The sequence below is a fragment of the Porites lutea genome, chromosome 5, assembly GCF_958299795.1.
Source record: "Porites lutea chromosome 5, jaPorLute2.1, whole genome shotgun sequence".
Classification (NCBI taxonomy): Eukaryota; Metazoa; Cnidaria; class Anthozoa; order Scleractinia; family Poritidae; genus Porites; species Porites lutea.
Window position 1 is genome coordinate 32,569,042 of NC_133205.1, and position 16,677 is coordinate 32,585,718.

At 37.7% G+C, this 16,677-nt stretch overlaps 2 protein-coding genes across 2 annotated transcripts in view; one reads left to right on the forward strand and one right to left on the reverse strand.

Moving 5' to 3' along the window:
* The window catches only part of LOC140938875 (uncharacterized), a 3,116-nt gene extending 2,394 nt beyond the window's left edge, over positions 1–722 (forward strand). Inside the window, exon 2 of the mRNA XM_073388400.1 lies at positions 1–722. This exon is cut by the window's left edge and continues 975 nt beyond it. Within this exon, the coding sequence (XP_073244501.1) occupies positions 1–553 (553 nt within the window). The 3' untranslated portion in view covers positions 554–722.
* Positions 723–4,064: 3,342 nt separating this feature from the next.
* Positions 4,065–16,677, reverse strand: part of LOC140938248 (E3 ubiquitin-protein ligase rnf213-alpha-like) — an 81,839-nt gene continuing 69,226 nt past the window's right edge. The window contains exons 67-82 of the mRNA XM_073387755.1: positions 16,263–16,297; positions 15,899–16,005; positions 14,668–14,809; positions 14,266–14,440; positions 13,696–13,817; positions 12,830–12,887; positions 11,594–11,790; positions 11,357–11,498; positions 8,964–9,044; positions 8,400–8,574; positions 7,642–7,849; positions 6,938–7,012; positions 6,633–6,833; positions 5,978–6,067; positions 5,659–5,831; positions 4,065–4,908 (exon numbers count right to left, since the gene is read on the reverse strand). Of these exons, the coding sequence (XP_073243856.1) occupies positions 4,743–4,908; positions 5,659–5,831; positions 5,978–6,067; positions 6,633–6,833; positions 6,938–7,012; positions 7,642–7,849; positions 8,400–8,574; positions 8,964–9,044; positions 11,357–11,498; positions 11,594–11,790; positions 12,830–12,887; positions 13,696–13,817; positions 14,266–14,440; positions 14,668–14,809; positions 15,899–16,005; positions 16,263–16,297 (2,147 nt within the window). The 3' untranslated portion in view covers positions 4,065–4,742. The remainder of the gene's footprint in view (positions 4,909–5,658; positions 5,832–5,977; positions 6,068–6,632; positions 6,834–6,937; positions 7,013–7,641; positions 7,850–8,399; positions 8,575–8,963; positions 9,045–11,356; positions 11,499–11,593; positions 11,791–12,829; positions 12,888–13,695; positions 13,818–14,265; positions 14,441–14,667; positions 14,810–15,898; positions 16,006–16,262; positions 16,298–16,677) is intronic.

Below are 16,677 nucleotides of genomic sequence, written 5' to 3' on the forward strand. Positions count from 1 at the left end.
AAAATCTAACGTATTTCAAACTCTTCAAGTCACTGTTAAAAGGAAGGAAAAATTCGAGGAGCTTCCATTAGAAAACATTGAAGCAAATGTGGGATACAATAATGATAAGGATGACAGGAGCGACGCCTTTGGTGGTTGGAGGTCAGCTCGGGCTGGAAGTTTAATCGAATTTTCTTTTCAAGTTCCAGCTGCGACGAATTATAAAGGGTATGCATCTAACAGTTACTCACTAGGCATGGTGATCCGACGTTTGACCCAAAATTCAGGACAAGTCAAGATGTGGTTGGACAACAGCAAAAAAGCTGCAGTAACCATCGTGGGGAAAAGGTTTGGTAGAGTTCACTTCCAAACTCGCGTCTACTTTGTAGACTCAAACGTCCTTCCTGGTCACCATACTTTAAGACTGGAGACAACAGGTAACAAAGCAATTGGGCTTTTAGTCAGTGGCATTGTGCTAGGTCCTTCTGGTATTCGAGGGTTTAAGGGTTATAAACCTACTGGTACCCTTGAAAAAGTATGGAGTAGAGAAGACTATGAAAAGTTTAAAATATGAGCAAAGGCAATTAATACAAATGACAAAATAATAAAAAGGCCAAAAAGTAAGCGAGTAACCTTCGGTGTTTTTTGTAGGGATTGTTTCTCTTGTACTGCAACAAAAGTTTTATGACTTTCATGTTTTCGTAACAGTTTTCTAAAATTTCTCTTTTGAATCACAGTGAACATCCAAGCTAACAATTGCCTATTAAATGTAGGTATGCTGAAGTATCTTTAAGTCATGAAAATTCAACAGTGAACCAATTTTTTATATCATATTTTCGATACGGACTCATCATTTGATGGAAAAAGAGGAAATGGATTGATATTTCAAAAGGGAATAACTGGGGATCAATAAACCATTAGTGCCATTTAAAACCAGTTTCAACAAGAGCGAAGAAAGAAAAATTTTATCTTCATTTTTTCACTACATATATGGTGCTAAGAGAACAAACCTAAAACGTTCCCTTATAGGTAGAACATTTTAAAAGTTACGACTTGAAAAGGTGCTTGATTGCCGGGTTACATTCCAAAAAAGAAAAACGCTTGTAGAGTTTGTTACAAATCTTGCCTAGTTTTGTTTTGGGGACACTGCAGTGCTTTATACGTTTGAACTTTCCTGAATTTGCGATTCACTCTTATACAATATCTAATCAGGTGAAATTTGATTTATTCTCTAAAAATTGCCTGAGTACCGAGACTAAATAGTGTTCAGTTGTATTCACTTATTATTTACCGATATGTAACTAGTCCCAGTCTAATCTAGTCTATTGACTGATAAAACGTACAGCGCATCACATCAGAGTATCAAATCAATGACATAAATCAACCCTGCCAAACCAATGGTCCAAATGGTTTTTAAGTTATTTTTTTAACGCCATTATTAGTAGCACAATAGGCAAATCATTTTCAAGATCATTGGTGGCCAAATTATGGAATTGCATACCTCCAAGTATTAGAAAACTCCTAAAGCAGCTTTAAAATGAAAAAAAATTGCTTACTTCAAATCCTTTCACAGACAACGACTATTCTGGACTACCTACCTTACCAGGACAAACGCAACATATTCAAAATCATACGTAACTCACTCACACATTATCATTGCAATCATCTTAATAGTGTACTTGTAAGCTTCTGATTTAAATTCTGTATTCCAGCTAACCTCAGCATTGTTTTTAACTTAACTTTTCTTTTTCTCTTTACCATTTGCACAATTTATATAAATAACTTTTATTGACTTGTTCATTGAATACTATTTGGAGTGCGTATTTTGTGTTACATAGACACTGCGGTGCCCATCTAGACTAGCCTTTGCTATTTGTGAGCAGTGAGGAAATAAAACTGTAAATGCCAATAAAATGAAATGAAACATTACCTCCCCTGCTTCTAATCTCTAGCTGAAGATGGCTAAATCTTATTCAGGCAGTTCTTATCTTCTTAAAAATAAAGATACCAGGAAGAATTTGTAATATCCGGCTTTAAACTCACTAAACCACAGAAGAGCTTGGCTTCACAAACAGTTGAAGTATGTCTAAACTACCTCCAAATAACACTGAGGATATACTTAACGCGTGATGTAATACTAGCAATGACATCTTCTCAGTTAAAATCTTCCGAAAAATTAACACTCAGATTGGAATGATGGTGGTCGCTTGCGTGGCAGGCGTTTGAAAAGGAAGGGAAAGGAGGTTTTGGGAGTGAGAAAATAGGGGCGCGCGAGGAGGGAGGGATGGAAACTTTCTTTCCCTCCTCGCGCGCCCCTTGCGTTTCTCTTGCGCATAAAAACCCTTTTCCCTTCCCTTTCAAACGCCTGCCACGCAGGCTATGATGGTGGCTGACATCTAAGCTATGGTTATTGTATTAAAAATATTGGGTGCAGCCTGATTATATACGTAGCCTGCGAAAACAGCCGTTTCTCCTCGCTCTTTGCCGCTGAGGACGTTTCACGAGAAATAACGTCTGCGACTCAGCGACAGAAATTCCATACTGATGACGTAAAATCTGTCCGAAATCCGGTCAGAAGGGCTGATTGGTGGACTGAGTAGTTACATTACACGAATGACAGACAAAAGACAAAAGGCCTCGAAGGTTGGAGGTGGAACCTCATGACCACAGGATATATTATATAAACATTGATTTACGTCATCAGTAGCTGAGTCGCAGACGTTCCTCCGCGCGAAACGACCCCAGCGGCGAAGTGCGAGGAGAAACGGCTGTTTTCACAGGCTATTATATACGCCATTTTTCAAACGTTATCGCGGCACCGCAGGAAGTTTGAGTATATTAATAATTATACAGGCTTGCAAAGCAGCGGATAATCTTTATACTAAGAGAAAATTTGTGCTATACCCGGTAGCCTGCATAAATAAAATACTGTTGTGCCTTTACTTCGAGATTCAGTGATGATAGCACAGAATGTTGCTCTAAAAAATGCATAGGAATTAAGGAACTACAAAAATAAAACAAAATTTTTAATCCTGGATTGGCGCTGATCGGCCTTTCAGGTACCGGGGCCAGGTAAGCTCTAATCGACCTTCCAACAACTGGACCCAACGTGTAAATTGTAATGAAGCAAGAATTTTTTCATAACAGTATATATCCCATGTTCCCTAGCGTTGTATATATCAACACCATTCTTCCTATTGTGTGCCCCTAGGCATGACGCAGTGCACCGCCTGCAATTCATGTGAATGTACAGCTGTCCACACCTGTGGACAGCGACCATTTTCACCACTCCACATCTAATTACATATTCATGTGGATTGTAGGTGGTGAGAATATGTTATGAGCAACTCGCTCTACATGTGTAAATGGGATCAAACCAAAGCTTGGGGTAGATGTATAGCAAATTTAACATTATTTCTAGAGCGTGGTTGCCAAGCGGTTAACACCTTGATCTCCGAATTTGGAGGTCGGGGTTCAAACCTTGCCATCACGTTGTTTCATTAGACAAGAGAATTTACTCCACTTTGTCTCTCTTCACCCAGGTTTGTAAATGGGTACCGTAGAAATACTGCTAGGGGTAACTTTGATGGACAATTCTTCCATCCAGGGGAGCATAGCAATTATCCTCAGTCTTTTCTTAGTATGGAAACCGGGGATAATTTCGGGCCTTAGCTCGAATGCAGACTTAACCTTTTATGATTAAAGATTGTTTCTTTTGATATGAACTCTCTTTTAAGTTAGGTTTCAGCTATTAAGTTTGGAAACTTACTTTGAGTTTTCTAATATCATATGTGAATTTAAAAAAGGCTCTATATGGGTGTCAATGTATTTAGCACGAAGTACTAATTTTACGTCTCCTACTGGAGACGGGACAGCCATTTTGCGTGGTCATCCGAGCCACACCAAGGTCTAACTGTATGCAGGGAAAAGACAGTACCTTCATTTCTCCGTTATTTTAAGACCCTGATCTTTGGTCCGGACCCCGGGAATCAAACACACGGCGTCCCGCTCTGCCGTGAAGCGTTCCAGACCAGTGACTGAACTAATCATGTCGCGGTTCAAATAAAAGGCAAACACTTTTCATATTTGTATTCTGAACATTTTATTACCTTAGGAGAAATGAGTTTGAGCAAAAAAATCTAAAGTTATTGAAAATAAACAATCAGGCAAAGAACGCCCGTTTACTTAATCCACCCTGAGCTACTTTTTCTTTGAGCAGAACTCTTGAATTTTTCAAAATTTCGAGTCTAATGGAACTCTCTCAAGGCAGTTTAGTTCATTTTGTTTAGTTTTGTAAATGAACTTCTACGAAACTGAGCATCAGCGGAAAAAAACTTCTAGGTGAAAAATCGACGCTTCGCAAACATTAAAAATCACAAAGATAAAGTTTGAAAGACTGACACATGCCTTAAACAGTTTTGAAAAAATGCATTCCATTTTATAATTATCCAGTTAAGTCCATTATCAAATTTCTTGATTTGTACCAACCCCCTATTAAACGTTTATGAAAACACATTTCTATTATACTGTTTAAAATGAAAAAACGTAAAAGAAAACGAAAAAAGAAATATTTACTTCTGAACACTTGTGCTTTCCCGCTACAAATAACTTGGTAAGCCAAACATGCTGATTTGTAAGTTGTCAGAATGCTGAGCAAGGTGTGCTTGATTTTTGTCCCTCTACCCCTTGATTATAAGAGCCGTTCAGTACTGTTTGTAACTGGATTAGCCGCCATTACAACGAGTATTTATTGTTTGCGAAAATTAGGTCATCATAGATGTTCTTCGCCGTCCGTCTTGCTCATTTCGTTCCAGTGCAAGCTGCCACGCATGAATCGTGTGCTTGACAGAAACGTCTTCGGGCATTTCATCCAAGCCCGGAAATTCTTCCTCGTTTTCTTCAAAATACCTCGCCAAGTATTCACTTAGGCTGTAGAAAGAATCAATAGCTTAAATTTAAGGTGCGTTTGTTAGAATGCTTCATGGAAAGTTCGCGCGTATGGTATTTGCACATGGTTTTTTCACTTCAGTAATATATAGATATAGCCAAGGCCAAAGGCGAAGCTCCCGTTAATAAATTTATAATTTACTTCAAACAAACCGATTAAAATAGAAATCCACCAGCAATTGAGCCTGCAATCATTTAAAAGCTAACGACTTGTCAGCGACGGACGGTCACGTGACTACCAAGCGACATTCATAAAGCCAATAAAAATTAAGGCTTACACGCAAGGATTGCATGATGATAACAATTATTTCATTGATTTTAAAAGAAACGCAAACGTAAGGTAAATACAATACAATATAGTACAATACTTTATAAAAGAGATAGAAAACAAAACAAAATATCTCTCGAAAGGAGATATCTAGAGGTTATCCCTATATAAAAGACACCCCAAAATAAAAGAAAACAAATGTAAAATCTAGAATCTAAAACATTATATACTGAGAAAAAAAATCTAAAAACTAAAACCTCGAATCAAAAACAGTATTTGCATATCATAATTTAAACCATTATTCCACACAATAACAATCCGTACAAAAAAAAAGAATATTTGTAGCAATTTAACTGGCAACTTTTACATAGAGCTTATAATCGTGATTGGCTCTAGTTCGATTACACATGGTAAGCTCAAAAAAGTCCGAAAAAGGAAGGCTATCTAAAAACGTTACACACTACCTCATTTCCCCAATTTCTTCTTCCTCCTCAGCAAGACTAACACAGATGACTTCAACAACTTTAGTCAAGAAGAGATGTACGTCAATTTTTTTCCTAAGCGCCCCACTAAAGCGAGTTACCACTTTCTTCGGCATTTCATCCTTAAAACAGTCCGGAACGTGCTCAAAAGGATCCTGAGAACGATAGAGATGAAAAATACAAAAGGAGTCCAGTTTACTAAGTTGCAAATATACACAAAATAAAAGAAGTTAGCAAATCTATTAGTGACCAAGTTACAGATAAGCATCGTTTAAAGCAAATTAAAATAATAGAAAAATACCTCATTGTTGTTTAAGAGAAACCTTGCACGCGCAACAGCAAGGGTTCGCCACAATTCCAGAATGTTTTTTAATTTGCACTGCTGGTAAGCCTGGAAATAAGGAAAACAATTTTTTTTCAGTTTGAATAGAATAAAATATCTTTAAAAAACAAAACAAACAAAATATACCTAACTTTAAAGGCGTGTCATAAAACCAAATTTTAACATACATTTCAGTCATCACGACCTCTTTAACAATTTCCTAATGAATTCAAAACGGGCGTCAACATTAGAATCAACCAACTACATTACACGTGCTGGATATTCTTCTTCCTGTTTTGATATTATTTGTGAATTTATATTTATCATAGTTCTAGGAATAATTTAATGGTCTTGTATTTTGTTCACACGATTTCCTTTTCCCCGACTCGATTACGGTATTTTCGGCTGGGCGGGCTTGGGGCAAACATATGTTGGCTTAAATGTTGTAAACATAAAATCTTGTGTCCCAAGAGATACTTAAAGTCATTTCTACAATACGGGACCAAAAATTATCATGGTTTAGTCCTTCACCAGAAAAGCACTACAGTTAAAACCATACGGCAACTAATAACTACTACAGCTGTACTTATCAAAATAAATAAATTACATTTTATGTTTAATTTTTATTGAAAACCTTCTTGTTTTTCTGCCTTGATTTTCCTTCATTCAATCGCAACACGTCCCTGCAATAGTCACCGATGCTCATCTCTGGGTCTCCACCACTTATAGACAAAAAGCCAACTGTAATTTCCAGCGTTTTGATTACGTCGGTAACATCTTTGAGATCTTTGAACTCCGACAGGATCTGAGAACGAATGTGTCCCGTAATGGGCTCCTTCGAGATAAATAGAAAAAAAAATGTGTAAAGAAATGCTGTTTTGCTCATGTAAAAGTTTTTATTGCTGATAATTAACTACTTGATATGTAAAAACAACGCACCTGTGGAATCTTGTGTTTTAATGCAGCAAAGGAAAACTCATCTCGGGCATCCTCGAGAAACACAAAATCTTCTATCTGATATGTAAAAAATATTTTATGTTTTAATACAAAGGTTTTTTTCTTCTATAATTTTGTAGGTTTAAAATCAAGTTAAAGGTGCCGGCGATGAGTTAAAAACACAGTGTAATTTGCTAAACTTGATCCCCTATCGTTGTCCCTGGTTTGCTTCAAAACACTTTAAATTCCATCATTATGGTTTCTTTCAAACTTCACTTTTCAGTGAAGCCCGCCAAGAATTCTTTATTGGACGGTCGCGAATTTCCAGTCTCTCCCTTAAGCCGCTACAATTGTTAAAAAATGTCCAGCGATCTAACCATCGTTAACATTAAACCAGGGACGCCGAAGCCGGGGCCTAACCTTCAATTTTTTTCCATTCGAATCAGATATTTATCAGTGTCACGTGTGCTTGTTTCTCCTTGTTGTGAGAGCTCATAGAAGCGTTACGTGGTGGTGCCAGCTATGGAGCATTACTCAGTCTAGGGCCTGGCTGCCAAAAGTGGACGCCCCTAGATGTTCCAGGCACCCAACCTCGAATCAGCGATGCGGTTGTTAATACCAAAAGGATTTACTAAAACGTCTTTCAACAAAGTAAAAAAAACTTAAATTTCCTGTCAGTACAGAGCATTAAATAAAAAGTTGATTACTTCAAACTCCACTTGTGGTCTTCCCCGTATGAACCGATCAATGATTTGCTTCTCAAGCGCTTCCCAGTTGTACTGGAGCTGCGTTTCTCTTCCCATTTCTAGCGAGTAGCTGCAGCTCGCCAAAATCATAGGCAATAGGTCCCTCTCATAGTCATATGCAATCAGCTGCGAAGGCGACACCTCAGAGAGGGGAACATGGCCTTTGGGACTGGTATAAGATAAAAGACATGCATAAGAAATTAGGATTTTTAAAAAGTCATACTGAAACTTAATTAAGCTTATTTCAAATTAAAAAAATTATGATTACTGCCAATAATATAAGAAATCATTTGTTAAAATTGGTACCGGTTCGTTTTTCGAGCGGCAAAACGGTTTTAATTTCGAAGGCGACTGCGCGATGTATGAAGTAAGTAAATAGGAATGCGGCCTCTCGTGGTACTCAGATCAAGTGCGAGTTGCACATTTGCGGTAAGGGCTGGAAGCGTGGAGGAGGTTTTGTGCCACTGGAAACTCATTGTAAATTACCTTATATACCTAGCAAATCGGTGCACATCGTTTCAGCAACTTCAATGGATACAAGGGTCATGGGGATGCAAGCCAAAATTTGTGCATATTTACGGAATTTATCGCGCTGTGCTCGGTGTAGTTTAAGGAAAAAAAGGTGCTTTAAAAATGGAATCTACATATTTTTTTTAAATTAGGTTTTAAATGCTAATTACGTGAAACTTGGATGAAAGTAAAAAGAATAGTGAAGTTACCTGGTATTTTCACAACTTTGGTACGCTTGAACAAGTTCATTGTGGGCATTGACTAAAAAGAACATTAGTCCCTTGCAACAAACGCCTGGCCCTTCACTGGCTGGGAGTACTAATGACACGCTCGAAGTTCTCTCCATCGTCTTTGTACACTGCTCTTCAGTTGGAGCAAATCGTCCTGAAAGCAAGGGAAGTTATGGTGCTGATGATGCTTAACTTCTGGGTGCTCAAATTTTTTAAGGGCATATTACAAATCTCGATGCTACGAAATATTGTTTTGTATTGATTACAAAACAACTAATACAGACACAAAAATGCCCCACACTTCTCTTAAACAACATTTACATCTGTTAACTGTTGAGGCAAAGCGCCGTCTATACTACGTAAAATCGAGGTGTGAGCGAAAAGTAACCCTACGGAGCGAGATAGGAGGAGCGTAGCGCGGGTAGGAGAGAACCCTGGGAACTAGGATGACTCATAACTAATTGAATTGCAAGATTCGTAGGATTATTTCCGAAGCGATACATTTATAACGTCAGGGGATCACGAAAAAAGCACCATTGGTACCTTGAGAACTTAACTGGTGACGAACAAGATCCCATGCACACTGGAAACTTTGAAACAGCTTGAGTACGCTCCCTTTTTGATCTATGAAAAAGGAAGAAATAAACATTCAAAAAATTGTGGCAAAACAGCAGTTGCTTCACTTAAACATTTCAACAAATCGGATGATGTTTTATTTCATTCTATCGCGTTGAAGTTTTGTTCTTTACATAACCCTTGTTCAACTACCCTTTTCTTTAGTAAACTTCATTTCCTTGTCCCATAATTCCCCAGCTGCAAATAATTCAGAACGGAGAATACGTATTTCGAGAGACAAAAATTTCGTACAGTAAATAGCCAATTAAAATACCGTATTGTACATCAACCTCGCTACGTTTAGGCCTTCGGTCCTTGCCGCTGGGAAAAGAATAAATGTTCTGCTGTTACGGGCAAAATAACCTGGCCAAACACATGTTATTGAACGTGAGACAAATGACGAACATTTTAATGGAAGGTGGTGACTGTGTACAGTCTGTCATTAATTTGACAAGGAAGGTGGTTTCGATCTTTTTATTTTAAAATACTAAGCAGAAAAGGAAGGAACAATTTCTTAATGTAAAATTATTATTATTCAACCACTTATTATAAAATAGCTGGAATATTCGCCTAACCTAATATTATAGGTGACGAATTACTCCTTAATTTTGGCGCGAAATTTCAGCGATAATTTGTAATTTCACATGTGAAATTACAAAATTGCCATGGCAACCTTCTGTAGGTCTCAGTGTCAAGATGGCGACAAAGTTTTAAAATGCCGTGAATGAAGATGTCAGGGCACAAAAAGACGCTTTAGAAAACCTGAACACACAAGAGAACATCAAGAAGGACTCTAACAGGTATTTTGCCGAAAAAGTCTGAACTTTACAAGCCAAATTTAAGGTCTAAACATTTGAGAGAGTGGATTTCTCGATCGATATGATCCAGGATAAACATGTCAAAAATCCAAGATTGCTAACGTAATTCGTCACCCATGATATTAATAGGTAATCAAATTGTATACTCGTGAAATTAGGGAATAATTTCACTCGTCACCATTTGATTACACATACAAATTCAATAGCGCGAGCGTACTACATATTTCCATTGAGCAAGGCGATGACGTCAATAAGCTATACCTCGAGTTCTTGTGAGCTTAACACTATCCTCCAAAGACGTCTCCCAAGTGCATCCATAACTCAACAGTACATGATGAAGCGTTTGCCATGTTTTATAAGGTAATTTAATAGAAAACCTTTCGAATTTGTTTACCGATAGTAGGGAAAAGACGTGAGTGTTGTTTTTGTCATCTCCTCGAACTGTGCGGGCTATGGCGTGTGCAGATCATTCTTTGCAAATTTGTTTCTCTCAAAAATAGTTTTTCGGTGAATTAATAGTTTTCCGGCACCTCAATATGGATTTTACAATTTTTTTTGAGTTGTCATAAGCGACTTGAGGAAACTTTTTCTCAGTTTCAAGAAAAAAAAAACAACTGTGAGGTAAAAAAGATATTTAGTCACGTAGACACTGACGCGTACTGCTTTGAGCGCGCGTTGCAATAATAAAATTTTAATTAGTTAACTGCTGCATTGATCGCTTTGATAATGTTATTTAAGCAATAGAAAACGTTTTCCGTGTTTGCACAGCCTGATATAAACACGAGAAGGGTTGGGAGAATTCGAGACAGTTATGCAAACCCGAGACGAAAAAAACAAAACTCTCTTGTTTAGAGCATTGATTAAAAGAGAAATTCTTACCAGTCGCGAAGTCTTCTATACGAAGCTTGTAGGCGTAATCAGTCTTTAGTTTGTTTTGCAAAAAATATGCTTTCCAAAATACGTGTTTTTCTCGCGAAAAAACTGTCAGCTCAAGCGAAAAAAAATTGGCACAGCATGTTTCTAAAGATTTTTCAAGTTTCAACCGACGAGGAAATGGGTAAATAAAGTAAACTTGTCGAGTTTTTCAACCCAAAACCTTTTCCAAATTCGTCCTTGCGTGATTAGCTCGCGAAAAGCAAAACATCTTGACGTCACAACCATGATTACATGCTCTCATGCAAACACACCTCTCGGCCAATCAGAGCGCTCGTACTATCTTTAGTTAGTTATTTTACAAAAAAAGAATTCATGCTTCAGCTGTGCGTATGTCGAGATATTGAGCACTTGGGAAGTTTAGAGAGCACTCAAGAGGCTAGGGTTGCTCTCGGCTGCGCCTCGAGCAACTCTTACACCTCTTTCGTGCACTCCAAACTTCCAGCGTGCTCAATATCTCGACATACGCACGTTGACGCATGAACTTATTGTTAAGTTGAAAATGTGTGTTTTTTTTAGGAAAAAGACCTATAACCTCAAATTAACGCTATTTAAGCTTCAATAAGCTACCTTTATGGAGATCTTTCAGGACATCTCGTATTGTTAACTGATTGGCTCTTTCTCTCTCAATTCGTCGATGGAAGCGATCATTTAATATTCTCTGTAAGGCCACTATGTCCGGAAGATATTGTAATGCACGGAGTTTGTGTTCCTACACAAATAAATAGAAAGTAATATTAGTAATAAAAGTAGCAGATACATTTTTCCGGCGTCATTTATAGTCGCTAATCAAGTCAAACCTGGTACCTCATTAAGGAACCTTCCAAGAATCTTATGAGTGGTCTTGTTTGACTCCACATCATCAAAATTTCGTTTGACGAGTTCGACTGTTACGCGTGTCCTGTATCTCCAGAAGGCTGCATGCCCAGGGTTAATTTCTGTCACTGTTCGAGGAGGAGAAGGCGCATCAACCTCGTAAACCTCTCGCATGAGTGGGTCATTTCCTAAGTTTGGACAAAATTGAGTTAGTTAATGTCAAAGCTCTATGGAGCAAATTTCTTAGGACACAGAAAAAGTGGGTGCAGCTGGAACTGGACAGTTACTGGAATGGATCATCACTGTTAAGATCATTTTGTTTGAGTGACAAATACGTTTGAGTAAATTTTAACACGTTCGTGATCAGCGCGCAGAATGCTTGAACGTCATTGGTTATTTATGATCCCGGATGCGGCTAATTCTAATGCTTGAAAAAGGAAGGCTGTCACGGGGGTGGGGTTGGATGGCACCCCTCGTGTTTTTTAAATTGATGAAGAGGATTTTATCTGGGCACTTGGCTAATTCAGTACCTGTTTGTTTATCTTTGAGACACATTTATTACAAATTTGGTGTAAATCGGCCTATAGATGTAGCAGATATTAAATGACAAGTAAAGGTATGGTTAAAGGCCTGATATGAAAATTCAGTGGTAGCTCATAAAAAACGCTGAGTTGAAAGTTGAAAAGGGAGGTACGGTACACCTGTGAGCTAGTATTTGATTTCTTTGTCTAATTTTCTTTTTTCCTTTCAAGTTCGATTATGTCACTAGACCCCAGCAGCCCATAATGTGAACATCATTAACATAACAGGCTTTCTATTAAGGGTAAAAACTTTTCAAAATATCTTGAGTAAACTTCACGAGAATGCTAGATAGGAGGTATGAGTTTGCATATACGTGCGAGGATCAAAACTATGATCGACTACATTTTTACGAGGGCAGCACCTTCAAAGTTATGACGTAATAATTTCAATTGATTAAAAAAAGAAAGCAAAAGACAACTGGATGTATACGTTTTGTCTAATTTGCCATCTTTTTTATTGTCCGCACTGTCATTGCAAACAGGCGTAAATAGCACAAACAAGATCATTTTGATGTATAAGACATAGTAACTGTTGTCATCGTTGCAAAGAAAAAAAGTGGGTTCGTCTTTGCCCGGTGCAGTGTTCCCTTTCATTTTATAAGCATTGAGAACTTGGACACAGAGCCATAAGCAAATATGCAGTTACCCAGTCTTCTGTCGTTTACAGAATCTGCGTAGAAGGTCTGCAACCTTTCTTCCAGATCCTGTTGAAATAGAAGACCCATCATTACAAAAATGATTATTTATAACTAGTGGAAACGTAAGATTGATCGATCGATCGATCAATCAATCTATCAATCAATCGATCAATCGTCTATTTACCCACGTAACGTTTAGTGAGCTAAATACGTAGATAAGATAATATTTTCCATTCAAAATAGGAAATCCAAGTTATCTTTTTCTAGAGGCCTTTAATATGCCGCCTATAAAAGTAATTTCATGTTCTCCCAATAATCCATTAGCGCAGCCTGTAAGAGCACACGGGCTTCTGGTCAAAGGGCAACCCTTGACCGAAAACCCTATCGCATGTAAGTTTTTTTAAAAAAACCATTAAAATGGTTTCAGTTTCCACAAGACTAAGTGTCTTAATAAATGGAAAATTCACTTAAAAGTTGAATATAAAAAAAGGCCGTGTGTTTTTTTATGGAGTTGTTACCCAAACATCCATGCTTTTATCATGTTAACTATATAAACGGAAGCTTGGCTTTTAGGCCTGGCTAAATCTACATGTTACTATCAAAACTGCTTTAAATAAACATTTCCGTAAATTACTTTTCCACGAAACTCGTTCGTTAATTGTTTGATAATACACGGATAAGGTGCATTGCGACAGTTGGACTCAACTCGACCAAACATGTTAGACATAAACCCGGTCCTAGTGATCAAACCCTGAGACCACTACTTGAGCCTGATTTTTTCTTCCAGCTCGGGAAAACCAACGTTTTGTATGTAGAAAAACGACTTTGGAATTAAAAAGGCCACTGGATAGACAAAAGAAAAAAAGCGATTTACCATTAAAATCTTTCTCACAAAGATAGTCACAAAATCATTTTCCCATTTTCTTCTTTGTTCTTTTGTGGACCAAAATGATATCTTCTCAAAGCCAAGTAGGCCACTTTCTGGCTCCAGAGATCCTATTAGAAAAGGAAAAAAGTTGCAGTCAATTAAAATTTTCTCATGCACTTTTTTCTGTGCAGATCTTATACATCTATCATGCCCTCGCCGTTGGAGAGTACCCTTTCCTGTCCCAACTTACACAACATCTACCTTGATTTAGATCTTTCCTGCAAATTATGATCGATGGATTTATAAAGAAAGAAGGAACGAAAATAAATGAATGGCTTAGTATCAGTTGCTCAAGGTCGTCCATATTATTGGGCGAACTGGAAATTGAGGAGAGGGCAGATAAAACGGACTCTGCATTGAAAAAATCTCGGAGCAACGGAAGGAAAGTATCGTTAAAATCGAGCCAGGGAAACACAAATGTGAGAGGTGGGTGTTCTCACCACCACGCCACCCTTGCCACCCTTACCAAAGTAAAAGACTGATAAAATTTGAACAAGTACTGATTCCCAGACTTACTGTTTGTTGCTCGCCACACGATCTCGGATAAAACAAGATGAACTGCCAAAAGCACGTCATCCTCGCTCCTGTCTAAACTTGTGGATAAACTTCGCACGTCATTGGCAAGATGTTCCCAAAGAAAGCTACAGACATCATCTTCTTGGACATCATAAACTATCAGCTGCCTTATTTGCTAAAAATATATAGTTAGTTTATTAAGATTAAAAGCATATGCAATTTTAAGCTTTGACCTTTAGAGACCCTTGTTATAACACTCCAAAAAAAAAAAATCCTTTACCTAGAGATCCACTAGCATCAATCGCGGAGTCTGATGAAGTTAATCACAGGAACTAGTGCTATAATTTTAATTCGTTATTCTTAAGTCATCTTGTTTTCTCATTTATAATTTGTGATAGTTACCTCTGGTTGCCTACTGGCTGACACTAGCATGGCTGAATGGAGAATGATCCTTAATAGGCTTACAGTTGCTGGAGAAAGATCTCTTTCTGCGATTGATTTCTGGGGTACTCCTAAAATATGTCCTTTGGTAGAACGGTCAACACTGAGGAAAAAAATTGTTTTTTTAAAGTAAGTCAATAATGTGATACCACTATAATCAAATCTCCTTAACAAGTACAGAATACTTTGTAGACTTTATTGCTCAATATTGTATGTAAGGAAAGTTGACATTTTTTGTTATTACTTAAAAGAAATCATTACCATATTGACCAGGCAGCCTTAGAAGCCCTTATGGGCTTATCGAGGAGACTCCCTGTCGGTTTACACCAATGGATAATCATTTGATAACTTGACGATTTTAGCTCAAGAAAATAGGGGTTTTACATCATCAATATACCACATACTTAGGTGCTTACATTAAATCGAATATATCAATAACATATTACTAGACAGTGTGCAATCACTGTTTCATTCTACCTCTTCTCTCATAATGAATATTCTCATAATGTATATTCTATTCGAACAGAGGTCAGTGTCTAAGTAGTATTTACAGAAGTTTATATGTCCTAGACCGATGCGTCAATTCAGTATAAGAAGTTTGGTATCTTTGTTACCAATAACCAGTCCATCAATAGTAGAGGGTCCAGACTAAAAAGTTGTTGTCAGTAAGGAAGAGTTTGACAGCAGTAAGATATCACTCATTCCATGGTTTGTCATCTAGACACCAGTATTTGGTGTCACTTGAAAGGAAAACGGGGATTTTACAAAGCGACATTGTTTCCTTGTCTAGCCTAGAGGCTTATCGCACTGCATGAAAACTGTTAGAAGAAGTCTTTCTGTGACTGAATACGGGTAGCGGAGTAGTAAACTTAAACTTTTGACATTATGTAGGAAAAATCGCTTAAAATCATCGATTATTGTTTGCTCACGCTCAGACTAGAAAACAAAGTTGTCTTTCTCTTATCGTTTAAACTGCTTGAAGGCCCTCCGTTTTGTGTATTAGCGAGCCTAATTTATGTATGGCGTGGTGTACACATAAACTTGGTAAAAAACCTAGTAATTTCGCCCCTTACTCCTTCACCATTATAGTAGAAATAGTGTGGTGTCTACCCTACAAACTAGAGCAGTAATATCTTGCCTTTGCCCTCTCCATTGTTGTTTTGTGGATTTGACAAAGGGCATGCTAGCCTACCTCGTGTTTACAGGTCTGTTGGATTGCGCCAATGTGTGTTTTACCCCTCCAATTGTTACGGACTCTGAGCAATTAGGACAATTGCGCTCCTGATCTGGTCTTCCGCACTAGTGAAGAAAATCAAATAGACAAACAGAGGAAATAAAATCGAAGTAAGAGTAACTGTGTTTTGGTCACTTGCGTCTTGTACTGTTCTGCTCTTGTAAGTACAACATCGCCATGTTAGTGCAAAACTGGGATATAGCGATTTTGGAAGACCATTCTCAAGGTTTCCTCTATTTTAACTACCCTTTTATTGAGAAAAAAAATTACTTTAAGAATTAAATGTCATAATTTTTGTGTTAACTTAAAACAAGATACTTACGTCACCAACAAAGTATCGATGGCCTGCTGGACATTCTAAACAAAGAAAGACAGAGGACGCTAAACACACTGAAGTATAACCTTGATTTGGGATTCAGTAATTAAGAGATGAACCTCTAGTTAGTAAAGTTCTTAAAAAGTTTAAATTATCCATTTTGCGACAAATTTATTACTATAGACACAAACTGGATAATTCAGTTATTATTCAATTTTCTTAATTATTCATTCAAGATATTTCACCGTTTCTGATTGGCTGTACTCCTCCGGCTTTTTCCTCATAATCAGCCGCCACTTACCAAATTTGGAAGACGTAGGCAATATTCCACCGTTACGATGAGTTATAGCCCGAATATAAAAGAGCAACCTCGATTGCGGCAACGGTGCAGCAGCCTAACTGTGTATGCACAAGTGAACAC